General features: G+C 34.2%; 2 protein-coding genes across 14 annotated transcripts; one reads left to right on the top strand and one right to left on the bottom strand.

Annotated features, from left to right (window-relative positions):
* Nucleotides 1–3,945: 3,945 nt before the first annotated feature.
* Nucleotides 3,946–21,538, top strand: LOC126713210 (mediator of RNA polymerase II transcription subunit 10b-like). Of its 13 annotated transcripts, XR_007651304.1 has the most exons (9): nt 3,946–4,179; nt 10,318–10,379; nt 12,503–12,776; nt 12,869–12,949; nt 13,059–13,161; nt 13,297–13,386; nt 14,107–14,186; nt 15,185–15,314; nt 15,456–16,180. XR_007651304.1 is itself a non-coding variant. In XM_050412898.1 (8 exons), the coding sequence occupies exons 3-7, from the start codon at nt 12,550–12,552 to the stop codon at nt 14,176–14,178; spliced, it is 573 nt and encodes a 190-aa protein (XP_050268855.1). In that variant the 5' UTR covers nt 3,946–4,179; nt 10,318–10,379; nt 12,503–12,549; the 3' UTR covers nt 14,179–14,186; nt 21,219–21,538. The 13 variants fall into 13 exon arrangements, 12 of the variants coding, with proteins under 12 accessions (XP_050268855.1, XP_050268857.1, XP_050268856.1 ...); XM_050412898.1 differs by lacking the exons at nt 15,185–15,314; nt 15,456–16,180 and adding an exon at nt 21,219–21,538; XM_050412900.1 differs by lacking the exons at nt 15,185–15,314; nt 15,456–16,180 and adding an exon at nt 19,056–20,601.
* Nucleotides 18,079–19,058, bottom strand: LOC126713209 (homeobox-leucine zipper protein ATHB-7-like). Its single transcript, XM_050412894.1, has 2 exons — nt 18,672–19,058; nt 18,079–18,481 (listed from the first exon to the last, which is right to left on the bottom strand). The coding sequence occupies exons 1-2, from the start codon at nt 18,960–18,962 to the stop codon at nt 18,176–18,178; spliced, it is 597 nt and encodes a 198-aa protein (XP_050268851.1). The 5' UTR covers nt 18,963–19,058; the 3' UTR covers nt 18,079–18,175.
* Nucleotides 21,539–21,764: the final 226 nt, after the last annotated feature.

The following is a 21,764-nucleotide window of genomic DNA, read 5'->3' as shown; positions in this document are numbered from 1 at the left end:
TAGGTCGATCATGGAAATACGCAACAAGTTTGCACTAAGTGAACTCAACCATTGCAACAATGGGCAGGGCCTTTAAGTACCCCATTAAAGCACTTTGAGATATTGGTTGTCATTGTCCTATAACGTCTTCCACCATTATGTGACTAGGTCCATTATCTAGATTGCCTTTCTTCATTTGTATTGTCACATTCCTCCTAAGGGCATTAATCTCGACTTCCTTAATGGTTTGCATTATGGACTCAAATTTAGCTTCTTGAGTAGCATATCCAGCTTTCAAGGCCAATGCCTCTAGAATTGGGTCCTGAAATTGTGTGTTGAAATTGCTAGCCACATGTCGAAGGAAATATCGGTGAAATACCCGTACTCTTCCATCATCACCTCTAGGCCATGTTGCAATGGCGCTTTTGATACTGGTATGCCGATCAAAAATAATGCAAATGCCCTCATCAAGTATGACATGCCTTATTGAAATCCTGAGGCACTCTAAAACCACCCCCAACTAGGCCCTGACTCTTTGTTCACAACGGCAAAGGCGAGAGGAAAAACCTTATTGTTAGCATTGGTTGCCATTGCAATCAACAACACCCCTCGATATTTACCATACAAATGGGTTCCATCAATACTGATCACTAGTTTGCAATATCTGAATCCATCAATACATGGAGCGAATGCCTAAAATACAAAGCGTAGTAACATAGTACCAGGTACGCTCCTGGGTATGGTGTGATAGAAGTACTGGGTACTTGGATCTTGATCCAAGTATGCCAACAACAACTTTTGCGACCTTTGATAAGACTATTCCTAATCCCTGAATATATTCACAATTGCCTTTTATTTCACATCCTATACCTTATAGTAAGAAAACTCATTATTATACTTCGTTTTAATGATGTCCCATAGCTGATCAATATGAGCACTGTGATCCTATCGCAATTTTGGAACCATTTCTGTTGCAACAAAATTAGAATCCATCATTCTACTGTCTCTTCGTAGGCCAAGGGGTATACAACTGTGTGGAACCATATAAGATATGACCATCCATAGACCATTAAGTTTAGGCTTCATGAATGCCCCAACATACCACTTGCATGACTCATCAATGCACCTCGCGCACAATTTAGTTTTGGTCAACCTATTGATTGTAAAATTTTTATTATCCTTTGCTGCGTAAATTAGGAGTGGCAAAATTTGACATGATTTGCAAACCCGACACAACTAACCCGTTTATAAACAAGTCATGGGTTGAGGCTAAACGAGTTCGGATCATATTTGGGTTGACACGGCTAACCCGTTTAATAAACGAGTCGTGTTCGTGTTCAACAGGCGAACTTGTCTAACTCATTTAGCTTATAAAATTATCAATTATTTTGATATTAGTGCTTAATTAATGGTTGTTTTTATATGTTTATTACTATATTTATAGTTGTAATTGTATTTTAATTTTAGATATATGGGAATTGATAAAAATTATATAGGTTTGGTATGACCTATTAATTAAATAGATTATTAAATGGGTAATTTGTATTGACCTTTACATGATGTTAATTAAACAAGTTAAACGTGTCAGGTCAGGTCGACCTATTTAATAAACAGGTCGTGTTCGAGTTGAGAATTCCTGACACATTTACTAAACAGGTCGGGTTTGGGTCAACCTATATAGCCGTATACTCATGGCTTGACATGACATGAACCCGACCTGTGAACATGAATTGCCACCCCTAGTGTAAATTATCAATACACGCTTCACTGCTTCTTTATTTTCAAAAGTCAACCCTTTACAAAAATTCATCTCCTCTTCCCAAGTACAAACAAATTGTATCTAAAGACATGAAGGATCAACCGTATTTTCCCAAGTATTTGCATAGAATGATGAGGCATGAGGTGTGTAGACAGTGGTCGTATTTGTAACATGCTGGACACCAATATCATTGTCCGTATCACCTTCATCACAATCAACTATATTTTCATCTTCCAAATTGGAAGCAAATTCATGGTCGTTAACATCCCTATCAAAGTTGCCTCGCTCAATTCTTTCTTCGTACTCATCTATATCATCAAGATTTTCACTATTATTGGCAGCATGATTTTCGTCTTCGTCTTCATCTTCCTCCCGTAAATGTGTCTATTGAGATGAGAGTGTTTCACCATTATTGGCAGCATAATCTTCATCATCGTCTTCCTTCCCTAAATGTGTCTTTTGATGTAGGAGTGTATAGCCTCCCATTGTAGTGCATCCATCATCTAGGGTTGTAAATTGTAAAGATGTAGTTGTTTGTTGCACCTCCTTGGCACCAATTTCTGCAAGCAGCTCCGAATTGATGTACAACTCAGTAGCTTTTACTTGGGGCATTTTATGGATCCTATTAAACATGATCTTCACATGTTTGTCTTTTTTGATTGCCATATACCTGTAATTTATCCGTTCATGAAGGACTTCTTGTGGGTAATGGTAAATAATCTTTATGTCATAAAAAGCAGGATTCAACTTCAATTCTTCCATGATTTTCATCTCTAAATCATTCAACGTCTTCAAAATCATCATATAATAGCACTCGATACCCGGCCCTTTAAATGGGAATCCGTCAATCTCCTCAGGATTGATAAGGGGTCCACCATAGTATATATTTATATCAATCATCTTCAGTTGTGATTGTGAACTTATTAGAGTCAAGTGTAATATGTTAGTGACATATTTTATCTCTTTCATTTAACATCAATTACAAAACCTTTTATCTAGTCAAAGTATAAAAATTACAACTTGTTACATCATATGCATATACAAACACACCCTACATTTGCATATACTCACCCCACATTACATACAAACGCACTCAATCATTATAATTTCATACTCAAAACCAAAAAAAACCTAAGATGCAGCTGCAATTGAATTTGGTTGTTCAACTATGACAAAACTCACCCCCATTACAAAATTTCAAATCATTCAAGCAAAAGTTTTGATAAAGAAAAATATCAAACCAAACCAAAAAAAAGAGTTATGATACATTACATACCCATGATAAAAACCTAACAATACAAATATATCTTAAATAATTTTTTCTTTTTATAAAAACATAGCAAATAGTATTTACAATAATATCTTAAAAACCTCACTCAATAAATCAATGAAATTGGTAGAAGTTCTAAAGTGCAGATACTCTTACCTAACATGTGGATTTATGAGTTGTGAGTGTTAGAATTGTATGAGAGAGTGAGAGAGAGAGAGAGAGAGAGAGAGAGAGTGTGAGAGAGTACATGTATTCTTCTTTATCTGCTCGAGAGACCCACAACAGAGAAAGAGCTAGGGTCTGAATGACCTTTATGAGGAAATAGGGACCCAACGAAACTACGTGGATTAATATCCACCACTGTTTGCAAATCGAGCTTTTAAGGCTTGATTTTGCTTTTAATAAATCAAGTTTCTAAGGGTCGATTTTCAAGTGGATTCCACGTGGATAAACCACATCATTTTCAGAACACAGAAATCGAGTCTCTAAGGGTCGATATGGAAATCGAGCCTCTAAGGGTCGAGTTCTAAATAGATTCCATGAAGAAAAAAACCACGTCATCTACATCAAAACACAGAAATCGAGCCTTTGAGGCTCGAGTTCTTAGGGGTAAATCGAGCCTTTTAAACTCGAGATGTTAGTTTAGTATATAGTTTTGAAACGTTTCTAACTAACTATATTGCTAGGGGATTGGTTTTTTTTATTTTTTTTATTTTTTTTTTATTTTTTTATATTATATTATTTTATTTTTTATTATTATTTTTTTATTTTAAGAAAGACCAGGGGATTGGTTTTAATTGCCAATTCTGGCCAATGTTCTGTACTCCTTTTTAAAAAAATCCCACTATCTATTAGTAAAAAAAAAAAAAAAAAAAAAAATTAACAGAGCAAACAATGTTTAACACCGTCAATATCTTTGTTCTTTACCTTTTTTTTTTTTTTTTTTTCCCTGTTGAAACTTGAAACCCATTCAAACCAAAATCAGTCTCAATCTCCTCCACCAAATCCATAAACCCCAACAGGATTACTTATCGAGTCTGTGGCTCCCTCCAACGACGGCAAGAAAAGAACACTCCGGCAACTACCTATCGAACCGCGTAGTCAACAAGAAAAGAATACTCTGGCAACTACCTGTCTTCTTTGTTGGACTTCTTCAATTCGAACCAAATCTGTAAGTCTAATCGATTTTCTGTTCCTTTCTCGAATTTTCCTATGTATGTACATATATAAACTTTTCCTTCTACACGAAACTGTCTAACCCTCCCCCATTCAATTGTTTCTCTCTCTCTCTCTCTCTCTCGCTCGCTCAGGTGAGTCCTTCCAAAGATATCAGAAAACAACAAACACAACTTCAATTTGTACTCCTATATTTTCTTATTTCTTTATATTTCTAGGCAATTTATCTCTGAGTTTTCTTATTTCTTTATATAAATATTCTGTGAAATCAGTGCTATGTTTTGGTTTTTTCTCAATTTAGTTAGTAAATGGTAAGAATTTTTTTTAAAGGAGATTGAGGGCTGATCTTATGTTATGCCTTTAACAATCTAAATTAGAAGCTATGAAGAATTTTGGGGTTGTCAGTTGTTAATTGGTCTTGTTTTCGGCGGTCTACCTGTTGTAACTCTATACAATGTTACACTACTTCATAACTTTTTTTATTTATTTATTTATTATATCAATAGTTTGAGAATTACACCTTTGGTTTATGCATGCCAAATTTTGTGTTAACTAGATGTTATTTACTATCTGATCCGTTATTCATGTTTTGCATATAATTTTGAAGTTAAAAAATACTTGAAATTTAAACCCTTTATGGTGAGATAATTATTGGTTTCTGATTATCTTGATATTTTGCTAGTATGGAGAGTATAGCACGACTATATAATCCAATGATTGATTTGTCAAATTATTTGTTTAACATTGCAAAGAGTTACACTTGAACATGACCTATATATTTGTACATTTTGACCTTCTGCCAGTTCAGCACTTCTCTTTGATTCTTTATATGGGTTTCTTGTACCTGTTTTTGGGTTCTACTCTTGTTAGGTTGGTTTATTATTATTCTTTTTCCCAATAAATTAGCTGAATTTCATTCATGAAAAACATTTACAACAGTAAGGAAATAATCCCATAAGAACACTTATAATTCAGGAGCACAGCTAACAGAATCCTAAACTACGGCAACTATTTAAGAGCTGAGGAAGATATTTCCCATTTACAGCATAGGAATTTGTTACAGATTGTGTTTTTGAAGCCTCATTCAGATTGGACATGAGTCTTTAACTTCCCATTTTATGGCCTGGATAGTGGACTCTTCACTCTTTAGATTCCCAGCATGGATTCTGGCATTACTCCAGATCCAAACATGATACATGACTACCTCCCAGCTCAGCTTGCATAACACTTCCTTAAGATTATTGCCTTTCAAATTATGCAATCCCTAGTTGACCACAGCATCCCAAGTCCCAACAACATGCAGGATTTCCAACAAGGCAGCATACCATCACTTCACTCCACATGCTTTTAGAAAGCGATCAAGTAATCAAAGAATAAATGATCTCTTCTCTTCGAGACCCTTCTTAAAAAAAAAAAAAAAAAAAAAAAAAAAAAAAAAAACCCACTGTTGCCCCTTTGATGGAACCTATCATGAGTGCGAAGTCTACTTTTAAACACAAGCCATCCATGAAAGCATGCTTTGATATGGCCATGAGAAACCAAATTAGTTTCCACCACGGAATTGTTGCCTTTTCACTCTAACTGCACACCAAGTCATGGCACAATTGAATTAACCTTTCTTTGAGGTTAGCCACATAGGCTAGTCTTTATCTCCATTCTCAACCAAGCAAAATTTTCTTTCAATGGCTACACACTCATATGATCTTGCAGGTTTTCATCTCCAATCCCCATCCCTCGACAAGCTAGCCAGCTTTGTTTCCATACTACTAGCAGCATCATAAATGACCCTAGCCAATTTTGTTTTGGAGTTTTTTTTTTTTTTTTTTTTTTCCATATAAAATTCCATTTGGGTGCCACGAATCATGCCAAATGATATTTGGGATCCATCTCCAATAGAAAATTTCAGATATTTCTGCCATTCCTCTTAACTTCAGTAATTTTCTCCAACCCCATGTACTGTCTTGGATGCCTTGACACACCAAAAGTCTTCCCCTTCAATATGTTTTATATGAAACCATGCCACCCAAATTGAACTTGCTTTAGCAAAGAGGTTCCAGAAAACAAGCCAGCTTATTCCACTCCTTAATCCCCTTCAAGCCTAACTCACCCTTCTTAGAAACACAAAGGCTTTCCCAAGCAACTTTGGCATTGCCTGCTGCTTCATCAGGACCATTCTACAAAAATTTGTAAAGCTTTTGTTCAACAATCTTAATGACCTTTTTAGGCAGTCTAAACATCCCAGGCCAAAAATTTTGGATGCTGTACAAAACCAACTGAAGAAGCTTTAATCTTCCAGAAAAGGACAAATTTTTTGAAGTCCAAAAAGGAAAAAAATTAATTCTAGTTGTAATATTATCAGGTTATGACTCTACAATAACTTAGCCTACCCAAGATGAGAGGCATTCTGATTTCTGAAATATCTAACTGGGAGATTAGCTTCTTTGAAGTGAAGAAAAATAGGAATCTTCTGTTTAAGGATAGGGGAAGTACCTGCACAAAAATTTTCAGTTTTCTGTTCTTTAGTTTCCCACCCTGAGAAGGCCTTAAATTCATCCAACACCTTTTTGATCTTGCCTCCGTTGAAGTAGCCAGTCAAACCTCCATTAATGGCCACTGGAAATTTAGGTGTTGTAATACATTCTTTAACACAAATTTAGGTTGGTTTATTGGTACTCGATGTGGAGTGATATTGCAGTCACCGACCTACTAACTACTAAGTTGTAGGAACCTGTAATTATATAGTAAAATTTTTATTAGATTTTTCATGCTCTCCACAGAGACTCTGTGAAATGGACAATAAAAACTCAGTTGTTTTTTTTTTTTTCCTTCTAAATGATTATGATTTTTTTCCCTGATTGGTAAGTTACACATACTTCAACCCACGATCTCATCCTTCACCTTGCTCTTACAAGATTTCTTACTAGAACATGATTGGTTTCTTTGGTCACTTCTGGCTTTAGGCCTTTTATTGGATAGTCCTGTCCCAGGTGTTGTCTTTTTAGAAACGATGGAGGTACAATATTTTTTAAAATTTAAGAGAAGTTGGCCTGAAAGAGTATTGTATCTAAAAAATATCAAATTTAGATAATTTTTGTCAACGTACTTCTAGGTAATTCTTCAACATGATTACTGCATTATGGGAATGGGTGAATGGTAATGTACTGTTAGAGTGGCTGGATAAGTTTGGCAGTGTTGCAGTGATCTTCATCTGTTTGATTGTGTAAAAACTGGGGGAAGAGTAAAAAGTAAATGTAACAGATAAGTGGCTGTTGAAATGTTATTAATGTACCTTTGATACTATAGATTTTATGCAAATATCTTAGAATTCTGGAGTCAAGTCAGTCAAAACTATTATTTTGTAGATATAAAATGATGTTTGATGTTGCCGAATTGGTCCACATGTGGTATTGATGCCAACGGGATTCATTTAATAAAGAATAAATTACACTAACCTCCCATGAGGTTTTATTAAATGACACTCCTCCTAAACATTTCATGAAATAACATTGCCCCCTTGAGGTGTAACATCTCGACCTTCTTGCTTATCTATTTCTTTCTTTCTCCTCTCTCTCCATCTCAATTTCAATTTCAGCCCCAATTCCCCTCCATCTCAATTTCAAACAAATCCACCATCATCTATTATCCCCTCTAAAAGCAATCACCACCAGGCCATGTTATTTTTGGTCCTTTACGAAGACAAGGTAAAAGCTCTTTTCTTCATATTAGTTATGAAATAAATTTGATTTCTTCTTGGGTTATATTGAGGATGTAAGGGTATGTTTGGTTGGGATGATTTTGGGGAGGATGGAAAAAGGAGAGAAAATGGGTGGGAGGGGTATTTGGTTGGGAGGGGGAGGAGGAGAGAAAATTGGTGGGGCTTGGCTATTTTTTCTCAAGCCCACCAAAACTTAATCTCTACAAAATGGAGAGAAAATGCAAGAGAAAAGGGGGAAGTGTGTTTTGGACATGGTTTTCCTTCCCCCAACAACTAGCAACTTTTTAATCTTTTCCTCTCTCTCTTTTTTTTTTTTTTTTGGTTCCACTTTTTGTCTTTTTCTTCCTTTTGCTTTTATCTGCTTCTTACATTCTCATTTTTTTTTTTTTTTTTTTGTTTTTGTTTTTTCTTCTTATCTGTTTTGGATCCTTTGGCTTGTGGTCATTTTTTAAAAATAAAAAATAAAATTGAAGTGTCCATACACAATTATTAATTTAAAAAAACGTATTACTTTTTGTTTTATTTAATAGGAATATAATTGTAAATATATACCAACTTCATTTTCCATCCTCCCCACCAAACACATGAGAGAACTAAATCTCTTCTATCCTCTCAATTTTCTATCCCTTCCCCATTTTCCACCCCTCCAACCAAACAAACCATAAAACTATGCCTTCAAGACTTGGGTTTATTGTTCTTAAGATCCAATTTTGATTTTTGTAGATCTATTGATGGTCGGAACTCCCAAGTTGCCTGGGTTTTCAACTCCTTAATGTTATTCACTATTTTCAAATTGTGGGTTGTATCATAAAACTGAAACATCAATTTCTTTGTAAGACAGAACTCCTAATCATCTTCTACTGAATCTGTGAATTTCCATTGATTGAAGTAATGTCAAGAAACTTAAAATTTGCCCAAATATGATTAGATTAGTTTTTGTTTTGTTTTGTTTTGCTTTGTTTAATATATATATATATATATATATATATATTCAGTTTCTTTGCAGCACCCAAAAGGCATTATTGGCCTATGAACTAAATCTCCGTGTTGGCAAATGTCATTATGTCACTGTGTCAAGGGCAGAACCTCTGTCTATTGACACAACATGTTATGAGATGATAGACAATAGGCTCTTGCTAATTATTTTCTTGTTTGTCGATAGATATGGCTAGTTTTATATATATATATATATATATATATTTATTTATTTAGATCCCTCGGTGTTAATGACTTGATGCTTTTAGAGTTTAGTAATTGCATGAGTTTTCAAAGATTTCTAGTTGGTATGTTGGAGTTGCTAAAGGAATGGGAAACAAGGAGATTGGTAGGAACCAACTTAATAATGTAGCTAAGTTACAGTGAAAAGTGAAAACTTGACTACGTCCTTATAATAGAAAATCGGCACTAGGGTGCTATTTGGAAGTGTATGAAATTGATTAGGGGTTGCTTTGGTGCCAAAGTTAGGTTTTTATTTATTCATATGAATTTGGTTTCATATTCACTTTTCAAATTTGAATTTGTAAGTAGATTTATTTCAATTTATAACTACACTGCCACTCTTATTTGACAGTGAGTAAAGGGTATTCACTATTCATCTTCATTTCATGGACAGGAAATAATGTGTAGTTTAGATATAATTTTTCTTCCATGTGTTTCGGACCTCCTAAAGTGGACCTCCTAAAGTTGAACTAAGAGTAGTGAATTGTTAACATGTCTAGAGAAATGTTTATGACGTGTTTTTTTTTTATATTTCTTCATGGGAGGGTCATTGTATTCGTTAGCAGGAAAAATATTGTGAAAGATAAAGGAGTCTTTTCTAAAGTAAGATAAATTTTAGACTATTGTGGCTTAAGTTTTGAAATGATTATTGTAGCCTTGACATTTGAGATCAGATTAGGTCTGGAGCATGATTAAATAGGAGACAAAGGTTTACATGTTGAATTTGAGGCCTTTACTATCAAACGTAATGCCAATGGGTCTAAAAGAAGTCTTTTATTATTTTTGTAATGGGAGCTATTGATAAAGCCTCCCAGATTGTATAATCTTATGCCGCAGATGTAAGTTAAAAGACTTGTAGTTTCTTGTTTGTATTTACCTTATGTGATTCAATTACTACTTAGCTGAATTTTATTATTCCTTTGTTTTGTTTAGTTTTAGTTCCCAAAGGAAAGGCACAAGCTTTACTACTATTTTTAATAATTCTCAATTTCATGAATGATGTGTGATATTGCTTTGTTAACTGCATGTTTTGAAGTGGGACGTTAAATTGTTTGATGTATGTAACTTGCTTTTTTGGGGAACCTCCTTTAGGTGGGTTAGGATTTTCTTGAGTTGCATGAGTATTTTAGGTTAAGAGTTATATGTTGATTTTCCTTAAATTAATGAACTAAGAATATTAACCTTTATTCTTTGGATTAGGTGTTCCTAGTACCCAGGATTGAGCTCCTTCAAGTTTAGGCCTGCGTTTCTTCTGCTCTGAGGTTAGGGAAACTATGTTTTAAAATATTTGGAAGGTCATGACACGATTTGAACTTCTTTGGTAGGGATAATGGTACGGGCTTTCCATGGAATGTGGCCTAGGCCAAATTGTGAGATGAATGAAGTAGCCGACCTTTGTTTGGTCATGACCAACTTGGGTGGATGCTGATCATCTCTATGATTGATGAAGGATCATCATGAGGGGCCAAGACCATTTGTGATTGATGATATGAGCATGTATGTACTTGGGAATACCCGACACTTTAGGGACTATTGGATGCCTGGCCCAAGAGGGTTGGATGCCTCATGCTTTACATGCTTACTCGACAGATTGACCAAAGTTAAATTTTAAATAATTATGTTTTATGCCATGGTAAAGGAAATTATTAATTATTTAATTATCAGCAATTATGTTTTAAAGTGATCAGGAAATGTGTTATATGATGTTAAATCATGAAATATGATGATGTCATGTTAAGAAGTTTTGAAGTAAGAGTTTTCCACATCAGGTCTTAAAAAGTTTTCTCATGAGAAAAATGCTTATTTAAAAAGAAAAATCTTCTAAGGAAAAACGGTTGCTTTATATAATAAGATATAATTTTCTAAGGAAAGTGTTTTCTTTATGTGACGAGATTTATTTTTTAAAGAAAGCATGCAAGTTATTTTTTAATGTTATGTAAAAGATTTGTTCATAAAGTTTATGAAAAATTATTTGTGCATGTTCAAAGAATTTTATCTTGAAGCATATCCATGTGTTAAGAAAAGCCTTTGATATACAAGCATTCATGTTTTCTTTTTGAATTTTCATGCTCCCTAACCCCCCTTGCTAAGTCTTTCAGCTCACCCCTTTTTAAAAACTATTCAGTGAGCATGTTTTATGCAATGGAGGAGCAGCAAGAGCCTTAGTTGAGTTTTGCCTGTGCCAGTTTTAGGTTTATGTAGTATCGCTTTCTATTTTAGGTATTTTTACGCTTATTTCTGTAGAGATTTTGTACCTTAGAATCAAAATCAACTGTTGAGAGCTGGAACCTTTGATGTAATTGGAGATTTTATGTTGTGAACTTGTGATATTTTAAATAATTGATGGCTTTGTTATCCATTGGAGAAAAAGGTTAAGGTTAGATGCTCTGACTAGCAAGTAGTAAGAAGTTAAAAAAAAAATTGCATACAAGTTTAGGCTTGATATTAACATGCCACTCATGGTTGCAAATCCAAAATTTGGGTTTGGGTCGTGACATGAGGTTTATATAAATGTAAAAGTTTAGTTTTCATTAATGGAATATTTCTATTTTTAAAAAGATTTCTATTAATTTATACATACCTAAGGGGGAGTGTTAGTCATCCACAGACCTCAAGGGAGGGGAGTGTCATTTTGTGCATTGTCTGGGTAAGAATCTGTTATAAAAATCGAATATCCTGTTAATAAAATAACAGTTTGAGAGGGTATGAACTTAAATGTTGCAATTATACAAACCTTAAAGGAGGGGGGAGTGTCATTTCATGAAATGTTCCCTGGTAGTGTGTTTGTAAAACCTTAAGGGAGGGTGCTGTAATTTTCCCTTTAATAAATGATGGTATTTTAAAATAATTATAAAATCACTAATTGAGTCAACTTTGTTCTCTTAAAATTCTTTTGCTTCTCAGGGACAAGCTCCTAGCTTTATTTGTTGGAACCTTGTTTGATTGGTCACGTGCGTGGGGATTTACTTCTAGGGAATCCATACTGTTCTTAGATTCCCTTTCTTCTTGTACATAATTCTTTGTTTTCTTTTTTGCTTCTTGTACATATTTTCTTTGCCTACTTCATTTCTTTAATGGACTAGTTTCCTCTTGATATAATTTTTCTTACCTATAAAAAAAAAAAACTTTTGCTTCTTAAATAATGGAAAATTGAATGAGAGGATTGGATAAAAATCCATTTGAATATACCTTTAAGACTTTTTTTTTTAATTTATTTATTTTTTTTGCATATATATTCAGGCATGTTCATTATTTTATTGATTGAATTATTTTTGTGGTTTCCTTAAAATTTTTGACATCTGCAGGAAGTTATCGTTTAACAATTAATTGTCTACTTTTAATTTCTTTATATTCATATTGTACATTCTTTATTTCTTTGCAACAGATACATTTTCAAAAGTGTTAGTGAGGTTTTTGAAGTAAAATACAACAATGGATTCATCACAGAGTGCAGTAACAGCAGGGACTGGTGGTGGTGGCAATGGGATGATGATCTCTCAAACCAATGATACGGCAGCTACACCTGCTGTGGACAATCCAAAGCAAAACCTGAACCATGTCATCAACTCTATTCAGAAAACTTTAGGGCTTCTTCACCAGCTCTACCTTACTGTCTCTTCCTTCAATGCTGCCTCTCAGCTTCCTCTTCTCCATCGCCTGTATGTTTCTTTGTCTTATCTATTGCAATTAGTTCTTTATATTTTTTTCTTCCTTTTCTAAGACATAAACCACTGTGGGTTTGGTTTTGCAGCAATTCTCTTGTTACGGAGCTTGACAACATGGTTAAATTAGCTGAGAAGTGCAACGTTCAAATTCCTATGGAAGTGCTAAAGTGAGTCTTATCCCATGATTAGCCTTTTTTTCAACTGCAAATATTCTTTTTAGAACCAAATTCAGGTTTTCTTTACTTCTGATTGCTGATATTTTATTTTCTCTTTTAGTTTGATTGATGATGGAAAGAATCCAGATGAATTCACAAGGGATGTCATAAACAGCTGTATTGCCAAGAATCAGATTACCAAAGGCAAAACTGATGCCTTTAAGGTTGCTTTTGTTCCTGATACGACATATTAATATAATTATATATTTTCAGTTCTATTTCTTCATGTTAATTTGAGATTTAGTATTGGATTTTGTGTTTATTTGTGGTTTTATTTTGACCTTACATATTTTTTTCAGGGTTTACGCAAACATCTTCTGGAAGAACTTGAACAAACATTTCCTGATGAAGTTGACTCTTATAGAGAGATACGTGCAGCCTCTGCTGCTGTAAGTTATATTTGCATTGATGTACTAATTTCTTATAATGGTTCTCTGTAGACGTCACTCCATAAATTTACTTAAATTCAACATTTATTATTATTTTTGCCATTATTACGTGAAGAACCTCCTTCCAACCTGCTCTCCCCCAATTCCCTTTAATGCCATGTATAAGATCAAAACCACTCCATTTGTAAAAAGTTACCTCTTGCCCATGAGCTATAGTTCAACTGGCACTTCCTCCTACCATAATAATGAGATGAAGGTGAGGTTGTGGGTTCAAAACCCACCGAGTGCTTGTGTAACTTACTAATCAAAAAAAAAAAAAAAATTGTGAAGGGTACCTCTTTATTTGTTAGTTCTGTATTATTATTTCTGCTGTTGCATAAAATGTGAAGAATTTGTCTTAGAAGATTCTTTAAGAAGATTCTGGACGTGCATCTCATTCGTCAAGCAATTGTGTTTCTTGAGTTATGTTACTCAATGAAGAATGAAATGCTAAAAAAAATTATGTGCATTATTTTGAATGGAGATTGGTAATTGAATGCATGGCATGAGAATTTCAAACACCCAATGTTGAAGTCAATTCTTGATTCAAGTAATTAATCAGCTTTTACTTTAAAAGTAAACCGAGCTGGAGCATATTTGGGAGAAAAGTCTAGTGTATTTTTCTTTTTTATGTTTTGTGTTTACCATATTAAGCTTTTTTGCTATTTACATCTAATGCAGGAATCAAAGCGGCTTGCACAGGCACAAAGCATGTTACCAAATGGAGATCTGAAGGTCAAATCCGAGCTGTAGGTGTTCATGTAAGTATTGCTTTGGTTGTTAATATCTGTCTCTTAGCATTTCTGTAATTTTGTGATTGTTGTTAAAATTCCAGATGGATACATTAATTTATTATGGCGGAGTTATTTTTCTTTACTTCCTTTTCAATACATGCTGATAAAAAAAATTTGGACATGTGCACACTTTTAATTTTTTCTAATGATCTTTGTGGGGGAAAATATATAAAACAGACCATTCGTTGTATGTGTACACTTTGAATAACTTGAAACTTTTCCTTTCACTTCAATGTATTTTACAAAAGTATTCATCTCATCCAATTGTGTCTACTTGGCCTTTATTTTATTTTAATGGTTTGTTTCAGATACTTTACACTAAGGAAATATGGGACCAAGTATGTTGTTATGGGACATACTAATATGGGAATTTTTAGTTTTCAATATTAGTAGGATCAGTAGAGTGGAAATTGTAAAGCATGTTATGGAATAATTTTCACCTACAAAACTGAAATAATAGGATAGAGTATCTATTTTTATTTATAGTTAACTTTCTTTATTGAGAATATGCTATGTTGTTGCCTTAAATTAAGGCTTAAATGTAAGATGCTACCAAGAATGTTGAATGAGGCTGAAAATATTCAAGGTAATTAATAGAGAAATTTGTGGTGATCATGTCAACGCTATCTAAGTGTTTAGGTATGGGACAAGTATTGGCTTTTTAGTTTGTATAATATCCTCTGTGGACGAGTTTGCATACTAGTCAAATGTTCAACCGATGTTTGATGAAAAATTATAAACTGCAGTTAGGGGTTTTCTTACTCAAGTAATATAAACTTGGATTTCCTAGATTTTTGTTCTCTCTCTCTCTCTCTCATGCCTACTATTTGAGAGTGAATGTAATTAGTAATGATTGTGTATTTTTTGGACAAAAGTCATAGAATGCATGATATCAGAATCTTTGGTGTTTTTGTTAGAGTGAAAAATTAAGTGGTATGACATTTATTATTAATATGGTTACACAGCAAGGGAATCCTAATTCAGGGGATATATAGACAGTTCCAGTGTAATATATGCAAATAAGAGGGTCCATATGCAGACTCTTGCATGGCCATTCTTAAATCCATCCATAAAGCCACATCAAATTTAAGGAAGGTTAGATTGCATATTTGGTCCTCAACTTTCGACTGTTATTTCAAATCGTCCTTATAATTTTAAAATGTTTCACTTTAGTCCCTATACTTTCATAATTGTGTAAAAAAGGTTCTAATTGTCATTTGTTGGATGAAAAACTAGGTTGCACCGACTCGGCATTTTTGGTGTCGTGTTGGTGTCCGACACGTATCGGATACCGGAACCGGTACGATTCGCCGGACTCTGATGTCCGAGCAGTGCCTTTTTTTTTTTTTTTTTCTCGCTTCTCCGACGCGGCGCCGACACGGCTTTGACACGTCCGACACGCCAGCAATGCAAAAAAAAAAAAGAAAAAAAAAGAGAAGGAAATCATAGATTTTGACAGATGTACTTACCAATTCCATTGATTTTGTGATATACCCTAAAACAACAAGTCTGAGAAGTCCCGAAACCCACATCTCAAGTTCTCACTTCTCAACCCACCCACCCACCCTCCCTCCGACCTCTGCTCTGCCTGCTGCTGCCGCTGCCCTCTGTCCCTCGCTGGAGCTAGATCGGGCCGATCAGCGAGCTCCATAGACGTCGATGCCGTGCTTGTCCCTTCCGATCTCTCTCTCTCGTCGTCAGGTCCAACCTCTTTAAGCTTCTCTCTGTTTTTTTTTTTTTTTTTTTTTCCCAGATATTTGGCCATTTGGTTTGGGTGAATGACTTAATGGGTTACTTAAATACTCACTTGTTAGTTTGTTACTGCCATATAAGTTATACCTTATAACTTATATATATTTTTTTATGTTTTTACTTTGATGTTGAATGTAGCCTATTTAAACTTTTGATTTGTACTCTAAACATTTTATGTGTATTATTGTACTACTTTGGGTGTTAGTTTACTTATTTGTAGTTCTTATATAATTTAAATTCTAGAGATAAACGTATTTTATGCCTAAAAAATGCCTAAATATAAAATTTAATTAATTATTTAATTGCCGTGTCCACGCCGTGTCATGTCCTTGTTTTTCAAAAATTCCGTATCGCCGTGTCCGTGTTGTGTCCATGTCCGTGTCCGTGTCCGTGCATCATAGATGAAAAATGCTGATGTGGCCAACAGGATTCATGCAATGTCATCAAAGTGACCTTGGTTTTATTAATTTCGTTTGTTGTGACCTTGGTTTTATTAATTTCGTTTGGGTGTTAGTTTACTTATTTGTAGTTCTTATATAATTTAAATTCTAGAGATAAACGTATTTTATGCCTAAAAAATGCCTAAATATAAAATTTAATTAATTATTTAATTGCCGTGTCCACGCCGTGTCATGTCCTTGTTTTTCAAAAATTCCGTATCGCCGTGTCCGTGTTGTGTCCATGTCCGTGTCCGTGTCCGTGCATCATAGATGAAAAATGCTGATGTGGCCAACAGGATTCATGCAATGTCATCAAAGTGACCTTGGTTTTATTAATTTCGTTTGTTGTGGCAGTACTTTCCATCTATTAGATGATAGTAAGGACCTTTTTGAAATATTTCAAAATATAAGGACAATTTTGAAGCAAAGGTCAAAGGTTGAGGACCAAATATGCAATTTAGCCTTTAAAGAAATACTGATTGCAATTTATTGTGGCCATTATAAAAATTTTGTTCTTCAAGGCTCTAACTTCCTCATTATCAGTCAAATTCAGTTCTTCAAGGGACCTGAATTTTCTTGCATATATTTCTGAGAATTATTTGATAATTTGAATTTTCCACCAGATTCTAACGAATTGATGTTTGTTTCAGCTTCAGTAGTATTAAAGACTAATGCATATTCAGGAAATAAATAAATCACAACATGTGCAAGGAAGCACACATATCTGCTGATATTCCTTTTTCTTCCTACTGTTTGCTTTGCGTAACAACTTGATTTTATATGTACGTATGGGTGTGTTTGTGTGCACTTGCATGAATAGAAGCTAGCTTGCTGAAGTAATTCTATTTGTTGAGTAAAAAATTCTCCTTACAATAAGTCTTGGGACGCAAATGTCCACATTTGTTGATATGGCATGTTGTGGTTAGGGTATAATAAAGTGGTGTCAATAGTGGGTTGATATGAAAGTGATGTCACTCCAATTTCCAATCATAATTTACCATCTAAATAAGTTGTGAGAAAAAAGAAGAAGTGAAAATAGCTATTTTCCTAACATTTCCCTTCTCTTTAGCCTGTACTAAACTGAGATATGCTACATGGATATAAGGTGGAGAATCTAAACTTATAGAACTGACAACTGTAGAGGTCCTGGATTTAGTTATTCTTTTGATGGTCATTTTTTAGTTGTGGATGCACTTTATGGAATTTGGAGTCAGCTAAATCCTTATAAGTTATTTGAGGTCTTTGGAATTCTTATATTTGAGTAGACTCCTTCCATCTTTGTTAACCAACTCGAAAGTGAGTGAAGTGACCAATGGGTATTGGGCGTGCTTGTACAAAAATGAACAGTGTGTTAATGCAATGCTGATCATATTACCTTACTCTCTAGGAAACTGAGATATGCGACATGGATATAAGGTGGAGAATCTAAACTTATAGAACTGACAACTGTAGAGGTCCTGGATTTAGTTATTCTTTTGATGGTCATTTTTTAGTTGTGGATGCGCTTTATGGAATCTGGAGTCAGTTAAATCCATATTAGTTATTTGAGGTCTTTGGAATTCTTATATTTGAGTAGACTCCTTCCATCTTTGTTAACCAACTCGAAAGTGAGTGAAGTCAAGTCACCAATGGCTATTGGGCGTGCTTGTACAAAAATAAAGAGTGTGTTAATGCAATGCTGATCATATTACCTTACTCTCTAGGAAATTATTTTCATACATATTCTTGCTACTCTAATTGTAGGGGTAGTGCAATTGCTCAAAACTATAACTCCCACCATTGTGAATTACCACTTGACTGGTCAAGAAAACTGCACCAATCTTCTGATAATGTTAAGGAACCATCTATTGGTTCTGCTATGTTCAGCATGCCAGTTTCTTCCTCAGTACACTCAGCATCTTCACAATTAGCATCACCTATAAACGTGTTCATGTTATGGTTGACACTTTCTGATAGAATGCTGGGCTTCTCTTTTGATTCAGAGGTAGAATCTCCTTTCACTGAGTTGCTGTCACTACTCTTTCCATTTTTTCCGTGTTGCTTATCCAGCATATTTTTCAGAGTCTGCAACTGTTTGTGTACCACAAAATACTTATCAGAACTGCTTGTAGTTAACTGTTCTTAACATGTCAAAAACCTTGTAACTCAATGATAACATCCAGTTCTCTCTATAGGGAGAATCTGGATTAAATTCCCCACCCTCACTTATTCTAATAAAAAAACTGTTCTTAATAATTGTTAGCAACTAAAATAATGGTACCTGAAGGAGTAATAACTGATTCTCTGTTTTAAGTGACTCAAAGTTGGAAGCTAGAGTGTCATAACTAGCTTTTAATAAGCTGTACTCTCGTTCAATCTGCTTAGTCTTCAATCTGGCCCTTCTATTTTGGAACCAAGTAGCAACTTGGCGAGGATGTAGTCCAAGCTCATTAGCTAGCTTCTGTTTTATCCGAGACTCTGGCCTTGACTCTTCCTCGAACATAATTTCCAGCAACTTGATTTGTTCATCCCTGAATCTTTGCATGTTCTTGTTCTTCCTCTTACTTGCCATAGTATGTGAACTCTCTATTGCTACCAATGCACACTTCAGCCAACATTTACTAGTTATAACCTTATAGTAATAGATTAGAGACTTTGCTTGTAGGAGTGTGAACTGAAAGAAATGTAGTGAGGGAAGTGGTGTAAAGAATATCTAAAGTGTGGGCCTGAGGCTGGTCTTGATAGGAGCATTTTCTAATGTACTTGCTAGAGAGAAACATCCCACTAGCTGTTCCATGCGGACGCTTGTCAAGTAAAGGGGTTGGGATGTCCCTTTCTGCTTCCTTGTTCTCTGTATCTAATAAGGTTCAGGGAATTTTTATTTTTGTTTTTCTTTATACTTTTTCAGCTGAGTTCCTCACATTTATACTCTTACTGTTTAAGTCTACTGTTGAAAAATTAATCTTGAGTTCCTTACATAGATGCAGCGAGTACACTTCATTTACAAGCATAGTACAGGATACAAAAGTTTTATTTAAAAAAAAAAAAATCCCACAATTATTGATGCAATAAGTTATAATTAGAGCAAACTATCAACAACATTTTTATTGAAACTAATTATAACCTGCCACTTCAATAGGTGTCATTCAGTGGTCGGTGAAATTTTTTGTTAATGAATATTTCTTTTTTAAGGAAAAGGTTTATCCCCAAATCGGTTTGATAAAACTATTTACGGGTATTTATTTTTTCTTCACATTACTTATTTAATGAGTTATGTAATTTGTTGAAATAATACCCATCGATTAGTTGGTTTTGCAGGAAAGTTTTTTTAGTATAGATTTTTAAAATTTTTATTTTTTAGGCTCATGTTTTTCAAATTACTTTATTATTTTTTAAAAGTTGAGGAATAAGAAGATATGAAATAGGAAAATTCTTTATCATCTTGAAATGCTTGGTTGCCACGTTGATCTAAAGTCGCTATGCATACTTAGAGCACTAGATGATTGCGTTTGGACAAAGTGTGATGTCCCTAGCAGCCAATGACAAATTGACAATACACCACCCCTATTTCTGGTCTTATCCTTTGGGTCCACCCATGTGGTTTTATTTCGATGTTTTATATGATGTCTCCGTCATAACGTGGCAACAACCTTGTGGTTTCCCACTCTAGCTTACGACTTGTTTGGCCACGTGAGTTAAACAAAATACATTGGCTTTTGCTTTGGGACACAGAAAAGGTTGAGTTAGGCCTTTGAAAATGTTGCCCCAAAGTCCCATTTTGGATACAAATCAAAACTTGGGAGAATAAAAAGTGATTCTTGAAGATTCGATGTTTACCAAATGACTTCAGTGGACTGCAGCTACTTCCTACTCTTTCTTTTTTCATAAATTACAAAGGGAAATGATTCTCATTGTCTGTTTTGGTATCACAACTTATTTGCATAGCTTATCAAAAGAAATAACATTTATTTAACTTTTATTTTTGTTAAAATACGTGACAAAAAACAAATGGTTCAGTTAATGGGTACACTTGGGAGTTATTTTAAAAAAGTTTTTATATTGTCTTTATGAGAATTCTAAAAAAAATTGTCAAAAAAATCAGTTACTTTTTTCTTTTTTCATAAAAAGTTTATAAAAATGTTTCTTAAACTAATGTTTTCAAGCATTCATTAGTTAAAAAAAAAAAAAAAAAAAAAAAAAAAAAAACTAAATGTTTTTATTTATTTAAGTTAATAGTTAGATTATTTGTAAAAAATACTGAGACTTAAAGCTTTCATCTTTTCCAAAACATTCTCTCACTAATTTGATTATAAATATAGATCTTACCAAATAAAAAATGGACTAGTTAATGTGATATTCAATTTGGACTAGGCTCTTGATTCCCGTAGCCAGCCCAATACAACCCAGGACAACATGGGCGCGCACTAGTTGGGTGATCACCCCTAGCTGAAGGAGAACCCATAAAGTCTATGCATTTTGCAAAATTTGGCCCTTGGCGGCTTGGCCCCAAGACTATCTAAATAAGCTCTCCCATCCTTAAACAACTACAGAAGTGTTTCATCACGAATTAATTTAAGCATACACCACCTACTTAGACTCTCTCATTTTAGGTGTTTCATTTCTCTGCTTTGAGGTCATTGATCTTGTATTTCGGCATCACCACAATGGAATATAAATTTTTTTTCTGCTAAATATAGAAATTTCCTACAACTAAATATAAAATTCTTCCTTTTGTTGAATATGAGATATTCTTATTATAGTATTACTTTGATTGATTTCTTGTTTTTTTTTCTCAAACTTGGTCTCTGGTGTGCATATTGGGCTCAAGATGCATTGGTAGCAGCTGAACGAAGGCTCGTAAAGCTTAGAGTTCTGAACTTAATTGACTCCACCATCTTTAACCCAGGCCCAAGGGACACCCAATCCCTTCTTGACACGTGGCAAGTCAAAAGAAAAGGATATATGCTTACGTTAACTTTTTTTACTGTTGGCTTCCAACATAGGTTGGATATAGGGTGAAGATAATGATGGAACAAAGTTATAACTTATAGGTATTGCATCGGAGACTATTTTAGTTTTATTAGAGGAATAAAATATTTCAGTACTAATTAACACAAGTATATGTCAATTTGGTACTATTACATCGAACTCATATTTTAAGAACATACTAATTATATGAAATCAAAAAAAATTTATTCTCTTATGTTTAAGAAGGAAAAAAAAAAAAAAAAAAACCTTCAAGAATTTGAACTAATCAAATGTACATGCTGAAGTTATTTAGTATTTAAATTGATATGTTTCAAGGGTTAAGTATACCAGATTTCTGGCCGCTACAAAGCATTTTGACCAATATTACCGGTACCCTTCGGTATTT

Source organism: Quercus robur, chromosome 2, assembly GCF_932294415.1.
Source record: "Quercus robur chromosome 2, dhQueRobu3.1, whole genome shotgun sequence".
Taxonomy (NCBI): domain Eukaryota; kingdom Viridiplantae; phylum Streptophyta; class Magnoliopsida; order Fagales; family Fagaceae; genus Quercus; species Quercus robur.
The sequence above is the reverse complement of the archived record's forward strand: the minus strand, read 5'-3'. Positions and strand labels throughout refer to the sequence as shown.